Here is a 14787-nt window from a genome sequence, read left to right on the forward strand (position 1 = left end):
GTCTACCGAGAGCACAAGTGTGTGCGGTTCCTAATGGCAACAAACTCAATGTACGTCAGGGTGACGCACAGCGCATTCAACACATTGTGGTGTGTGGGAGGAAACAGCGAGAGCGTGGAGAGGCTAGCCTACTGTGAAAGAATGTAATTGCAGTTCCCACCGCACAGCAATTATGCTCTGGACCCAACTGTGCATTGTATCAGTGGGTCTGTACAATGCCAATCACAGGGCTGTCAGGTGAAGCACTCAAGTCGCTGTAATCAGGGGGGATAGGAAGGTGGATAGACCCTACTGTATGAACATGATATACTATAATAGACAATGTTTCATTATGATTAGGATTAGAATAATCGATGATTTTCTATTTCTTGTCTCCCTCTTTGCCTAACAGACTAATCTTTGACACAGACAGGGCTGTCTGTCTGTCCCAGTGAAGCCTATAAGCCACATCCTATTCCTCAGAGAGAGAACAAGCAACTGAAGTCCATCGCAACAACTTACAGTAAAGAGAGAGAGGAGAGAGAGAAGAGGAGAAATCACAAGTCCCACTAAAACGTCCTCCACCCAAACCCACCCAATGGCGTGGTCTCCCCTCTCGGGCCCCAGCGTGGCCTTAGTCCTTCTCCTCCTCCATGGTTTGACCTCCGCGATCCCATCCGGCCCTGCCTCCGACACCTGCGCCACCCTGGAGCAGAGCCGCTTCTTTGGGGTGTTCTCGTCGAGCGCCGCCCTGCCCTCCACACCCTGCTCCTGGACCCTTCAGAACCCTGACCCCCGCCGCTACACCGTCTACATGAAGATCACCAAGCCCACCGACTCCTGCCTGCCCCGCCAGGTGAGGACCTTCCAGTTCGACTCCTTCATCGAGACCTCTCGCACCTACCTAGGCATGGAGAGCTTCGACGAGGTGGTGCGGCTGTGCGATGCTTCCACCACCGTCACCTACCTGGAGTCCAGCAAGCAGTTCCTTCAGTTCCGCAAGGTGGAGCCCAGACGCAGCCTGCTGGAGATCATGGCGGGAGAGGGAGCGGCCGAGGGAGTCAGCGACAGCGGAGAGTTCAAGGCAGAATTCCTGGTGGTTGGGAAGAGGAACCCCAGTATGCCCGCGTGCCAGATGTTGTGTCAGTGGCTCGAGAAGTGTCTGTCAACAAGCACCCACGCCAACCCCTGTGGCATCATGAATACGCCCTGCCAGTGCTGGGAGCTGCCCCAGAGGAAGCCCGGTGGCTGCTACAGAGCAGGAGTCTGGATGGAAAAGTGTACCTCCTCCGCCAGAGACAGTGGACGCGACGCAGAGATCATGAGTGAGTGAAGCAGGCCACCTGTTGTGTTGTGCATCGTGTGTGGGGTTGGGGTTGTGCTTGTTATGTGTTGTGTTCTGTTACTTAACAGAATGTCCAGGACCACGTGTCTCTGTTGTGTTTTGACATCCAGCACACCTGGTCTCTGTCTAGTTGATAATTATGGTCATGTTCTCCTGGAACCTCTGCTCCACCAGCTGTGCCTCCACCTCATCAACCACCCATTAACCTGCATGTGTCTGCCGTGCCCTCCGGGGTAATGTTCCAAGACCCAGAGAGCACAGCTTCTGATGGGGGGATGTGCCCGTTCCTGCCCCAGAATCATAAAGACTAAATCAAAGATGTTTGAGACAAACAGCAGCGTCCCCATAAGGCTAAGTAGCCAGACCGCTCCCACCGCACAGGAATCTCTGGCGAGCTCTCCATTTTGTCTTGAGCGGACATGTTGGCTTGGCAGAGTCAAAACCTGAGAGGGTTGGGGTGTAGGCGAGAGCCGGGGCCGAGGGGCACACAGTACACAAAGCTCTCACAGTCAGCTGGCAGCGGAATTCGATGCGGAGGCACTTGCGGTTGCCGTAGCAACACGCCAGCCTTTAGAACCCGCCCGTGCTGTAGCAAACAGTCATCATTGCAAATGGAACTTTTACCTGTCTGTGTGGTGATGGCTCACTCAAGTAGCCTTCACAATGTGTCCTTGTTTGTTCTATCATTCTCTCTCTCTCTCCCTCTCTCGTTCTTTACACGGCACAATAATTATTTACTCACTTCCTGTTCATTCAGGTTTAGACTGAGAACACTTTATCTCGAAATACCTTTTCACATTCTTGCCAAAGTGTTGCAGTCTCAAACCTTGAAAGGAACTTTGTTATGATTTCTACCATTGTCATTCCTGTAAGAACAGGATCACATCCATCAGATATTCCACATCACCTGTTCCTCAACCTTCCATTGACATTTCTATAGAAAATGATGGGTAAGTCTGGTCTTTTGTATCATGCTACGTGCTTCTCTCCTCTCCCCTCCGCTACAGAGGGCTGGAGTGCATGGGGCCGCTGGTCTGAGTGCAGCATGGAGTGCGGCGGCGGAGTCCAGGTGCGCAGCCGGCCGTGTCACCCAGAGGATGGGATGTGTGAAGGCGTAGTGGAGGAAGGACGCGCCTGCAACCCTCAGCCCTGCATTGGTGAGTTCACCAGCTCCTCAATTTGTGTCTGTCGGAATCAATGAATTCATTAATTCATTAATTAACACTTCAGTTCCAGCTAACTAATCATACACACTACTCTTCTGCAGGCAAAGTGCGCAGTCAGAGCCAAGCCCTGCGTTCCATCGTCGGCCTGAAGAGAGAAAACATTGATGATTCTACCGTTAGAGTTGTGGCCCCTCAGACAGGTGAGACAGCCAACTGACATCAATCAACTTCTAGAGAGATACAGAAGAGAAGAAGTACAGTATAACAAGGCTCAGGTCTCCTTGGAATAGATAGATAATTCGAAGTGTGTTATGTACAGTATGGTTTAGATATCCAGTGGATGAGAGTTAATTAGAGCTGTGAGGGTCTTTTGCACTGACTCTGAAACCCTTGACCCCTGTAGTGGACACGGTGGCGGTGGCAGACGAGTGGTCTTCCTGGAGCACGTGTTCCATCAGCTGTGGAGAGGGGTGGCAGAGCCGCACCCGCTTCTGTGTCAGCTCTTCTTACAGCACCCAGTGCACCGGCCCCCTCCGCGAAAACCGCCCCTGCAACAACACTGCTGTCTGCCCCGGTGAGTGTGTGTGGTGTGTGTGTGTGTTTGTGTGTGTGTGTGTGTGTGTGTGTGTGTGTGTGTGTCTCAATATACAAAGCATAATTGAATAAATAAACACACCATAACTATACAGTGAATGTTGTGTGATATAGAGTGACATCTTCTTCTTGTTTGTAGTTGATGGAGCTTGGGATGAGTGGTCCCCATGGAGCCTGTGCTCCTCCACCTGTGGCCGTGGGTACCGTGACCGCTCTCGCACCTGCAAGCAGCCCCAGCACGGAGGAGAACCCTGCAGGGGCCCAGTCAAACAGACCAAGTTCTGCAACATTGCTGTCTGCCCAGGTTAGTAGTCATACCAATGTACCGCAGTGACTTCTATTGGGAAAAATCCCCCCAAAAAACAAAAGAACTAAAAAGACTAAGATATGCAGTAATCAAGCATAAGAACAATTGAATTGATGTTTTCAATTCTAATTGAATGACTCATTGATACCTCCAATATCTTTGCCTGGTGCAATGAGTTTGTGAATGTCAAGGTTTGCTTTCCCATACAGACTTCAATCGAAAAAATCTGATAAATTAGAAAAACACACTTTTATATACTTCACATTCAAGGTTTCCTTCTTCCTACCTTTATTGACTGACTCATATTTGAGCTTAATGATTGCCTTTAAGCTTCATGATTGCCATTATCACCACCAGTAGAATCGTTTGGTGCCACATCTGACGAATATTCAACCACAGAACAAATGCATGTAGGGCTTAGTCACTGGTTTTATAGGCGGTGACTCAGTCTTCTCATGGTCACAGGCACGTGTGGGAGCATCTATTCTTTTGTGATCCGACGCCCACTGCTGTGCCAAATGGACTTGAACTCGCACCTGCATACATGAATGTTTCATAAAGCCAGTGCCTAGATGTTTTGTGATTATAATAATAATGATTATGATCTGCAATTCGATTTTGTCTAGGTTTGATTTTTGACGATGTTTATGTCGCCGCTTTCTCAGTACAGCTAAATTGTGATTTGGGTGTACATGCACTTCCCTACTGTGGACAGCAGATGTCAGTATATACCAAGAGAACATACAGTGTGTCTGTCTCTGGAAGCCATTACCTGCCGGGAAATCACATTTCGAAACTGAATGCTATTTTCACCTGAAATTGAAGTGGTGTTGAAGCCAATTTACCTTTAATAATCCATTTGACACAATAAAAAAACGTATTTTGATTTCCAATACAAATCTTTATAGAATAGCAAGTCCTTTAGTATTTAATTGAAAGGGCAGCTGTTATCTTTCATAATGACTGTGATTGATAATAAAGTGCCTTCAGCTTTTCAAGACCGTTATTTTAAACAATGAAATGATTGGAACCAAAATTGAAAAGTATTTTCTCGTCAAACTTCTTCATCAATATCTCCACCATGTCAATTTTGCCCAGTGTAAGAATATCCTACACACAGATGACAGAGCTTAGTGCAGCATGTGGAACTAAAGTGTTCAAATCCCACATCCATTCCCGTTATAACAAAAGACTAGGCTTGGCAGAAGGGAATAAAGGTTCCTGCTTGCCCCTGTATGGGCTGAAGGGCTCAGTTAATGAGGTGGAACTCTGGGGGCGATTGAGTCCGATGTCCTCCAGAGACTCTTAATTAGGCCTGCTGTCTTGTGTTGGGAAACATTAGACCAAAATATCGGCCCCATCATCGCTCTTCCCATTGACACGTCGGCCAGGCTGTTTGGGCCTGCATTCACTGAGTGAGCAGCCTTTTTTTTTTTGCTTTCGCTAAATACATAAGATTGGATAATAATTAGGCTCTTTAGTCCAAATTGCCATGGTTTGTGTTTAAGTTGAGGACATTTGGTTTCGGAGGTTGAGAGAAACCGGAAGGTGCTTGAAGGACAAAACAGAACTGTGTCTGAGCTTTCAGTGCTTCTCCGACACACTCAAACTAGGACATCTGAAATGTTAATAGAATCACTGTGCCATATCTGTGACTATAGCCTGAGGCTTGATCATGTCCTAATACTCCACCTGCCTCTCTGCTTCCCCCTAGTGGACGGCGCCTGGAATGAGTGGTCCGGTTGGTCTGCCTGCTCAACATCCTGCTCTAACGGCACCATGAAGAGAACACGTGAATGTAACGGACCGTCCTACGGGGGCTCAGAGTGCCGCGGCGACTGGCTCGAAACAACCAACTGCTTCCTGAAAGACTGCCCTGGTAAGATAGTCTCCCAAGTAAAAAAGGCACGCACTCACTCAGTAAAGTTTCTGATCACGTTTAGGCAACATCTCCACTACCACGCCATTGGGTCTGTTGTTAATGAATATGAATATGATGAGGTCAGAGGTCATATTTTATATTGTGTGTCCTCCCCCCTCCAGTGGACGGACGCTGGCTGTCGTGGAGCTCATGGGGCAGCTGCAGTAAGACCTGTGGGGGGGGGAACCAGCAGAGACAGAGGATGTGTGAAGGGCCCTTCTTCGGTGGGGAGTCTTGCCCTGGAGACAAAGGGGAGCTTAGACGTTGCAACGAGAAAAGATGCCCCGGTGAGTGATTCCCCTAACATGGATGATTCCTTTGCTATGTAACAACAATTCAGTGGTCGCCTACTATATATGCCATTTAGCTGACACTTTTATCCAAAGCGACTTATATTGCAGTGAGTGCATACATTTCAGTATATATGGTCCCAGCAGGAATTGAACCCACAAACTAAGCGTTGTTAGCGCCATGCTCTACCAACTGAGCCACAGAGGACCACTACTACAACACAAAAAGAACACACACGCACGCATGCACACGCACACACACACACACATAAAGCCGTACAAAACCAATATGGTACAGTCAGTGATTCAATACAACCAAATAGCTAAACTCTCTTCTCTCTTTTTTCTTGTAGAACCTCATGAGATCTGTCCAGAGGAGAACAACGGTGATGTGGTGTGGAAGAGAACCCCAGCTGGAGACTTGGCCGCCGTCAACTGCCCCTCAGACGCCTCAGGTAGAGAGACACATGCTGGCCTAATGAGGATGATGATGAAGATGATGTTGGTGGTGAATGATGATGATGATGAAGATTATGATGATGATGATGACGGTGAATGATGATTGCATGCTAACCACCTGTGCTTTGTCATATATGCAGGTTTGATCTTGCGCCGATGCACCCTCGACGCTGTAGGCCTTGCGTTCTGGGAAAACCCTACCCACATCAAGTGCATCTCCAAGAACTACCAGGACATTGAGATGATGGTGAGTTGAACCCACAAGACAAGAGTGTCAAGGGAAGTCTCCTCAAACAAACTGGCTGGCAATGGACCAGCTACTGTACAATATGGGTCCCTTTATTACAACATAAGCAGTCACTCTTTGTAACTCCGAAGGTGCTGCCCCCGAAAATTATAATTACAATTGCTTAGAGAAGTGCCGGCCTCATTACAATGATAAACACCTCCTGTGCAGACATTGCTAATTAAATCAAGTGTCTGTTCTGCAGCCCCTGATTTCCCTGTAGTGTGCTAAAGCAGTGCACTAAGTGGGCAGAGTACTCCAGCTAGAGTATCCAATGAACTGACCTCTCTGTGGCTACAGTGTGCTCCAGTGTATCAAGGACTTCCTAACCCTCTGTCTGTATGCCTCTTCTCATAGGCCCAGGACCATGTCACCAAGGCGCAGAAGGGCATGATGGTAGATGGAGTTTCGGAGGTGATTTCCCGGCTGAGGGCCACCTCAGACGAGGGGACCAAGTACAGCGGAGACCTGCTAGCTATCACAGAGATCCTCAAGAACACAACACAGATCTACAAAGGAGCCGTCTACAGTCTGAGCAACGCAGATGTGGAGGTCAGTTTAAACTCTGTCTATTACATTTTTCAGTGATATGTAGAAACTGCATCGGTGGCATTTTAACTAACTACCTCTGTGGTAGCTATTCATTCTTATACAGTACCAGTCAAAAGTTTGGACACAAACTTGCCAAGAGTGTGCAAAGCTGTCATCAAAGCAAAAGGTGGCTACTTTGAAGAATCTAAAATATAAAACATATTCTGGTTTGTTTAACACTTTTTTGTTTACTACATAATTCCATATGTGTTCCCTCATAGTTTTGATGTCTTCAATATTAATGTAGAAAATAATAAAAATAAAGAAAAACCATTGAATGAGAAGGTGTCTCCAAACTTTTGACTGGTACTGTATATATCTTATATATATGACCTAACACTCGGTCAACGTCACTCTGATTGGGCTACCATCTTATACCTATTTCTGTATTGAATCATCTTCAGAACTACGCCCAGACAATCAGCAACTTACTGAAGGAGGAACATCATGATAAATGGCAAGAGGCACAAATGGTGAGTGGCCATACTGTATGAGTGTGTATGTGTGCGCGTGTGTGTGTGTGTGTGTGTGTGTGTGTGTGAAGTTTTTCAGTGTATTCGTCAGGTTTTTGTGAGTGTGCGAGTCGGTGGAGTCCTGACTGGTGTTCTATCACCTAAAAAAAAACACATTATACTCCAACCACGGAAATAGAAGGAACAGCACTCAGGGAAAGCAGGGGCTATAATTACAGAACATTGTCTGAGTAAGGCTAGAAGCATGTGTCATCGTATTCACAGCTCCTTCATTTATCTCACACCATCACGTACCTCAGATGGGCGTTATAATGGACGATGTTTCAGATCTAAATAAGAAAAAGCACTCTTTCCTTACCATCTGACTCACCCACATCTCACGTGGACTATCCTCAGTAGAATAGGAGAACGCCACACGATTTAATTTTTAAATTAGCACCACATGTTCTCTGTGAGTGGTCTGTCTCTCTGTTATGATAATGATGTCTTGTGGCATTTTTTGCCTCTTAATTGTCATGAGTGACATTTGGGAACACGGTGACATTCGTACTTGAAGCGTTTACTTCAGCCACATGAGTAGGCCTAGCATATGGAGAGCTGAGCTAAAGGCAAAAAAAGGAAGGAAAAAAAAAAAAGGGAAAACGGCTGGTGGATGACGAATCGCCTACCACCACAGTGTGTCTTAGTCAGGAGAGAGTAAATGCTGTGAAGCGACTGAGGGAGAGAGAAAGAGAGGGTCAGGGAGAATCACTACGCCCACACTCCAATCTGTGTGTCTCCATACCAACCCACAGACTATAGCAGTTGTACAGGGCCACGCAGACACTGTATCACAGAGATGTACACACCTTGCGCCCACATCACTGTGGCTCTGCGTCAGAGAGACGCAGGCTAGCTCTCCCTGTGACAGAGAGAGAGGGAGGGGAGGAGAGAAAGAAAGAACAGGGTATGAATCAACAGGATGCCTGCCCATGTAAGGAGCTAAGGAAGTTCTCAAGCTCCATCGTTTTAGATAATAGTGATTTCAAGCATGTGACGGAATGAGAACTAGCAGTTTGAAGGACATTCAACTCACGTTGTTACATGCATACAGTCTGTTACATATATACTCATGTACATTTTTCCACACAGTATAAGACAAGCAATACTGATGACACATGTGAAATGAGTGACATGTTGCCAAGTCCTCTATCATTATTGGATGATTCTCCTTGAGACTAACTTTGGTCTCCCCTCTTCCCCCCTCACTCTCTCTCTCTCTCTCTCTCTCTCTCTCTCTCTCTCTCTCTCTCTCTCTCTCTCTCTCTCTCTTTCCCTCCTGTCTCTCCCTCTAGATGGGGGCTAGCATCAAGGAGTTCCTGCGCCTCGTGGAGGACTTTGTGGACATGATCGGTATGCAAATGAAGGATTTCCAGGACATTTATGAAGTCACAGAGAACTTAGGTGAGTCCTCGTTCCTCGGTGCCAGCAGCTCTTCTCCTCTTAGATCAGGATGATTTGTTCTCACCGTTATCCAGCTACAGAGTACATCCATCTCCATTATGTCACTGAACGGAGGTCCATACCAGGGGAGGCTGGTGGGGGTAGATATCGGAGGACGGGCTCATTGGCATGGAATGGAATGAGGAAAGGTATCAAATACGTGTGTTTGATACCATTCCTCATGCATTACAATGAGCCCGTCCTCAAATGTCTACCTCCACCAGCCTCCCCTGGTCCATATACCATATACCATATACCATATACCATATATATAGGGACTACCTATTAGGTTGCAATACATTTAAATGACCTCAAATACATTTAGCTAGATTTAAGGAAAAACTGCAAGTGTGCTTGTTTATGAATCAATGTAGGTAGAAGGAGCCAGGCACAGATTGTTTTTACATAAGCTCCCAAACAGTCACATACTGTACAAAACTGTTAACTCTCACGCCATCTCACTCTCAAGGCAGTTTCTCACCATGTTGTTTTGGCTAGCGAAGGTGACATTCGCACAGGATTCAGCAGCTCGTCCGACACGCGTGACGCATGTACCGTAGCTAGAGTGTCCTTGGCTCTGGTTAGAGTTATGTAAAACTATTCTTCAGTTGCCAGACTGGCTAGCCAGACATCATGGAGTTATAAACACCATGTATTATAGAACAGCTATTTAACATCCCCCTCTCTTCCTTGTGTCTCTCCAGTGCTAAGCATCCACAAGCGCCCCACAGCCATGGCCACTGACTTCACCTTCCCTGTGAAGGGCTGGAGAGGAATGATGGATTGGGTCAGGATCTCAGAGGAGAAGATCACTGTGTCTCGGGATGCTCTGTCCATTGACCACCCTGGTAAGACTACCATACAGTGACTGTACACAGTTGTGGTGTCAATATGGATTCATCTTACTCACATAAAGGCACAGGGAAAACACACCAAAACAAAGAAAAACACAATCTTCTCACCTCATAGTGAAACACTGGGCTGATTTTGTATGTTCTGTCTGTTGCAGAGGGCACCACAGCATTTGTGACTGGGATTGTCCTCTACAGAAACCTGTCCTCCATCTTGCCCTACCAAAGGTAAGACTAGACCTCCGTAGGGCAGATACAGGAGTAGAACTCACTTTTATAAGATCTAACAGCAACACAGTGTCCTCTAGAAACACCTTAGGGAAGGTAGACTGTCCTCAACCGAGACCCCAAGGAGGCTATGATTTACCGACATACAGTATGCCTACTCTCTGTACAAAACCCATTAAGATAATTTTAGCATTCCCTGAAGCGTCCCATCCAGCATTGATTACCATGAATCAAGTTGTAGTACATGAATTATAGTACAACGCTTTTGTTTGGCAACATGTACTGTCTTTGAAAGACTCTTGGAAGATTTGCCTATGATGGGCTTAAATAGGTCCTAATTAACAAACAAACAAACAAACAAACAAACAAACCAACCAACTGTCTCTATTCTCTCTCCACAGTAACAGCACTATCCTCAACTCCAAGGTGGTAACGGTCACAGTCAAGCCCAACCCAACCCTCCTCTCCTCTCCAGTGGAGATCGAGTTCCCCCACCTCCATAATGTAAGTTTACCCCCATGGACACAACTACAAGTGCCCCCTAGGGGGTGTTACTATCACATCAGTGATACAGTGTTTGACATTTCATCTTCGGCGTTGACATTTGCAGTGCCACTATGACTAGTTTTCTTCTTTCACAGCGAGACAGAAAGTTGAATGATAATGAATGAATGTGTTTGGTCGCGGTAATGACAGATGAATGGGTTTTTTTAGCCCAGTAGGCATAATGGGGGAGGTTAGCGTTATAACGTGGGATGGTGGTTGCATCTCACACATTATAGTAGAGGACTCCAGCTGTGCCTCAGCGGCACCTCCATCCTACGCGCTTCCCTGTCTCAGATCCTTACCCTGCCTTCTCCCTCTGTTTACAGGACACCATCAATGAAACCTGCATCTCCTGGGATGAGAGTGAGACGTAAGTGGTGATTCAAATGCCATTACCTTCTCACATTTGTTTTGTTCCCATCAATCAGTCATATCTAGGTTTTTTTCACGTGTTGACTACCCATGTGGTGATAGTCGATCGATGTAGTGATAGTCGATCGATCGTTGGTCATCTCCCTAGCCCACTGACAACCCATTCAATTCCTGCCTCTGTCACTTGATATGAGCATTCACACTCTAGGCTGTGTAACTCAGCACAGGGCAGCAGTGTGGCATCTCTTGTCATGTCAATTGTGTCTGACAGCGAGAACAGAGCATCAGCAGGGCAGGTTGACCCATCTCTCTAGGCGATGGGATGCTACCAGGCCGAGGCACCTCGGTTGGCCTGGATGATATACTTACTGACTGACAGGCAGACTTAATACTCTGACAGCCTCCATGGTCCTCAGAGCGCTGAGTTGAGTGACACCTTGCACTGATCAACAAATCATCTGGATCACTGGAAGCCACATCAACCATAGAAAGATAACACAAGAGGCAGTTTTTCCCCTGCATTAGGCCTATAGACATCGATTAAAAATGACATTGCAAGTATAAGTCAGACAGCGACAACTTATTCAAAGACAACGGCAGCAAACACTTCTTTGCCCATATCCATTTGTCATTGTAGAGGTTCACGGACAGTGACATACAGACATTTTTTAAAAAGATGTTTAGATGCATTTGAATGAATTATGAAAACACCCGGCCGTTTCCGAGGCTAGGATCAATCACCCCGAGGCTCACTGTGCCCTCCTGAAGCACACACACACACACACACACACACAGGTGGGCCATTTGCATTTAGATAGATTTGTACACTTGTGAAGTCGCACAGATAAGCAGTGAAATGCATTCGGCCCCATCCACAGCCCGCTTTCCTCCACCTGAGAGAAGCAGCTGAACGGAAGTAGAAATCTGAATAAAAGAGAAAAAAAAAAGAGGAAGAAGAGCAAATGTAATTAACTAATAGACTTTCAGATGACGTGCTTCCAGCCAAATTAGATTCATTTTGGACAGCAGATGTGATTAATGTCTTAGTAGGGGGAGGGGTGGGGGGGCGTAGAACCCTTGGCTGGCACAGAGTTAGGGTCAATGTTCACTCTCTGGAGTTGCACTTGTTTGTTTTTTGAAGCAGCCTAATCTGGGGGAATGCCATTACTGTGAATATACAATGCCCCAAATGATATTGTAGAGTATGTAGGCAGCTTTACATTGACCCTTTAGAACAATCTAGGCCTATTCTATACTACACTATACTGCACTACACTACACACATCACACATCAGATCCATCTGAAAGTCAAACAGCCGCCATTTAACTGAGCAGCAAGGCCTTTTCAGATGACTTTCCCATTGGCTGCCTAAGTATTTCCCCCTCATTTCCCCCCTGTGTGTGACAGAGTGTAGTGTCATGTTGAGTAGGAGGACGGCTGGTGTTCTTTTTTCAAAGTCCTTCGCCTACCACAAGCTTTGTGCCCGCGGCCACAGCGCTCAACGCCTCACTTCCTCTCTCAGAGTCACATCATGAGCCTGGTGGTGGCATCTGCTGCTCACAGCAGCCAGGGAACTTTACCCCCATGTGTCAGAACTGGGACTGTCACTGTCACAGAAGTCAATATGCCCACAGAACTTAATAATATGCATGCCAGAGAACTTTATATGCCATTGTACAGTAACTGTGCCATTGTTCTTCCATCGTGAGGAGAGAGGTTACTGAGGTTATTGAGTTGTATATTGAACTATAGGCTAGCTTGTATAAGACTGTTTCAAGACTGAAGTACTGTATGCAGATATACTTATCACAATATGAGATACTAGAATATCTTCTGCAGGATTTTCTCAGATGATAATCCCAATCTGAAACGAGAATACAAGCTAAATTGTGAAGAGGATGCCCAGTGGCAGTCGGATGGAAGTCGTTACTAGAGAATATATTACAGATTTCCATTCCTGAGGGAGGCAATGGATAGTTGAGTGGAGTACAAACCAGTGAAATCCAGTCTTAACTCAATCTGGATGCATTGTGCAGTAAAAATAAATAAATAAATAAAGGATCTTTAGAGTTCACCCCTCGTTTGTCCTTTACAGCCTTAGGTACTACCACTTGCCCACCATCACCTGTCAAGTGATGATTAAAGATAGACAAAGAAAAGCAATGACAATATGGTTACAGTGTAATAAGAATGTCTACCATATATCAATGGAAATTGGCTATGAATTCCTCTGCATCGGAATAACCATGCAAAGCTGATGAAACCTGTTATTTGTTCAACAAATGTTCATGGGCATGTTTTAATTGTTCTGGTCATACTTAGAAAAAATGTTTGGTATTGAGAGAGGTTAATGAGACATTTCTCTGATGATTTTCTTCTCTCATAACCCGCTGTTCTCTTTCCCTCTCTCCCCTGTGCAGTTCGTCTCTGCTTGGATCTTGGTCTGCGCGAAACTGCAGAGCGGTCGCCGTTGATTCATTCAGAACCAAATGCGTGTGTGACAGTCTCTCTACCTTCGCCATTTTAGCGCGGCTAAATCCGGAGGTAAGTGTTGCGCGTGTTTACCTTTAGTTCTTAAATGTTAAACGTTTTGTGTGTGTGTGTGAGTGGGGACATTTTTTTAACGTAGGCGTTGTTTTCGAATGGATCGGTTTGGTTTAGCGCTGCCTCCCGTTCTTTGTCTCGGTGTGTGCAGGTGTTATTGACCAAAGACTTATTGCATTGCCTGGTCAATTTATGGTGATGCATAGGCTAGAATTGTGCAACATGTATATATTTCGAAATAACTGTCGAGTAACGGTGTTATAAATCCGTCGATTATGCAGATCATTTCAAATGAATTACCTTATCCAAATACGGGCAATTATGTCATGCGTTAATGTGCGTTAATGAATGCGCCCATGGCGAAAATGTAAGCACATTTTGTAATCCTTACCAGTTGAACGAAATAGATCAATCATGATACAAAACATGAAGCGATGTTTCAGTGTACAGGAGAGTGCATAGCTACAGGCGTCACCTTAAACATTTATCAATTATCATTTTATCATAACAAAACATTATATTTTTCAGATGTATGTTTGAAATATTCCTGTTTTATATATAGTTGTCTCATTTATGCATTTGGGTATGCACATTTCTTATGATTATTGCATGCATAGTTTTCACTGCATGACTTACATTAAAAAAACATACTGTACTTTCAATAGTGGATTCTAGTAATACGCATAGCGCTATTTTCTTGCGCACAAGCTGTGTGTAATTTTCCTCTGTTAAGATTGCTCATCTGAAGCAGTTCACTCTCTAGTTGCCCTGGTAACGGCTTCTGCAGAGCAAGCTCAGTCTGTGTGATTTTTGGTAACTGAGATATTGAGGAAAAACAACTCCCCCCCCTCCCACCTCCACCCCCCTTCCTCTCTCCCTCCCTCCATACCAACCCCCAGGTCAGAGAAAATGGTTTGCCCATCTTTGCAGTGCTGCTGAGTTTGCTGCAATGGACACAATAACCAAGACTATTAACAGCTGGATCTAGGCAATCACGATTCAGAGAAATGCATTTTTGTCACAGAATATGTGTAATTATGCATTCAATTAACTTATATTCAACTGCAAAGAGCACCTATTTAACCCACGGTAAGGCATAGTTTAAGCTTAACAAATGCACAGTCAGTCAGTATACTGGGGCTGCAATATTCTGCTGCATCCTGCAGTAGATGCTGCCAATCTTTACATCAGAGAAGCAAGCTGTGCTTTGTCTGTCTCCAGATCTGTTGTCGTCTTGCGTTCGATTTGTGTCTGTTGCCAGTAGTCTGGGAAGGGAAGCGATCTCAACAGCACCCCCTGTGTTTGTAGGACAACAGCCCCGCTACCTATCTATCCATCCCCGCTCCCGTCCC

General features: G+C 45.7%; 1 protein-coding gene across 1 annotated transcript in view; it reads left to right on the top strand.

Moving 5' to 3' along the window:
* Positions 1–577: 577 nt before the first annotated feature.
* adgrb1a (adhesion G protein-coupled receptor B1a) overlaps positions 578–14787 on the top strand; it is a gene marked incomplete at both ends in the record, with an annotated part of 21559 nt that continues 7349 nt past the window's right edge. The window contains 17 exons of the mRNA XM_083681033.1: positions 578–1304; positions 2332–2481; positions 2592–2690; positions 2894–3064; positions 3224–3388; positions 5106–5270; positions 5435–5599; positions 5956–6057; positions 6202–6308; positions 6705–6899; positions 7343–7411; positions 8746–8854; positions 9598–9741; positions 9903–9972; positions 10374–10476; positions 10845–10888; positions 13312–13435. Coding sequence (XP_083537159.1) covers positions 578–1304; positions 2332–2481; positions 2592–2690; positions 2894–3064; positions 3224–3388; positions 5106–5270; positions 5435–5599; positions 5956–6057; positions 6202–6308; positions 6705–6899; positions 7343–7411; positions 8746–8854; positions 9598–9741; positions 9903–9972; positions 10374–10476; positions 10845–10888; positions 13312–13435 — 2709 coding nt within the window. The remainder of the gene's footprint in view (positions 1305–2331; positions 2482–2591; positions 2691–2893; positions 3065–3223; positions 3389–5105; positions 5271–5434; positions 5600–5955; positions 6058–6201; positions 6309–6704; positions 6900–7342; positions 7412–8745; positions 8855–9597; positions 9742–9902; positions 9973–10373; positions 10477–10844; positions 10889–13311; positions 13436–14787) is intronic.

Source organism: Argentina silus (genome assembly GCF_951799395.1).
Source record: "Argentina silus genome assembly, chromosome: 11".
Lineage (NCBI taxonomy): Eukaryota > Metazoa > Chordata > Actinopteri > Argentiniformes > Argentinidae > Argentina > Argentina silus.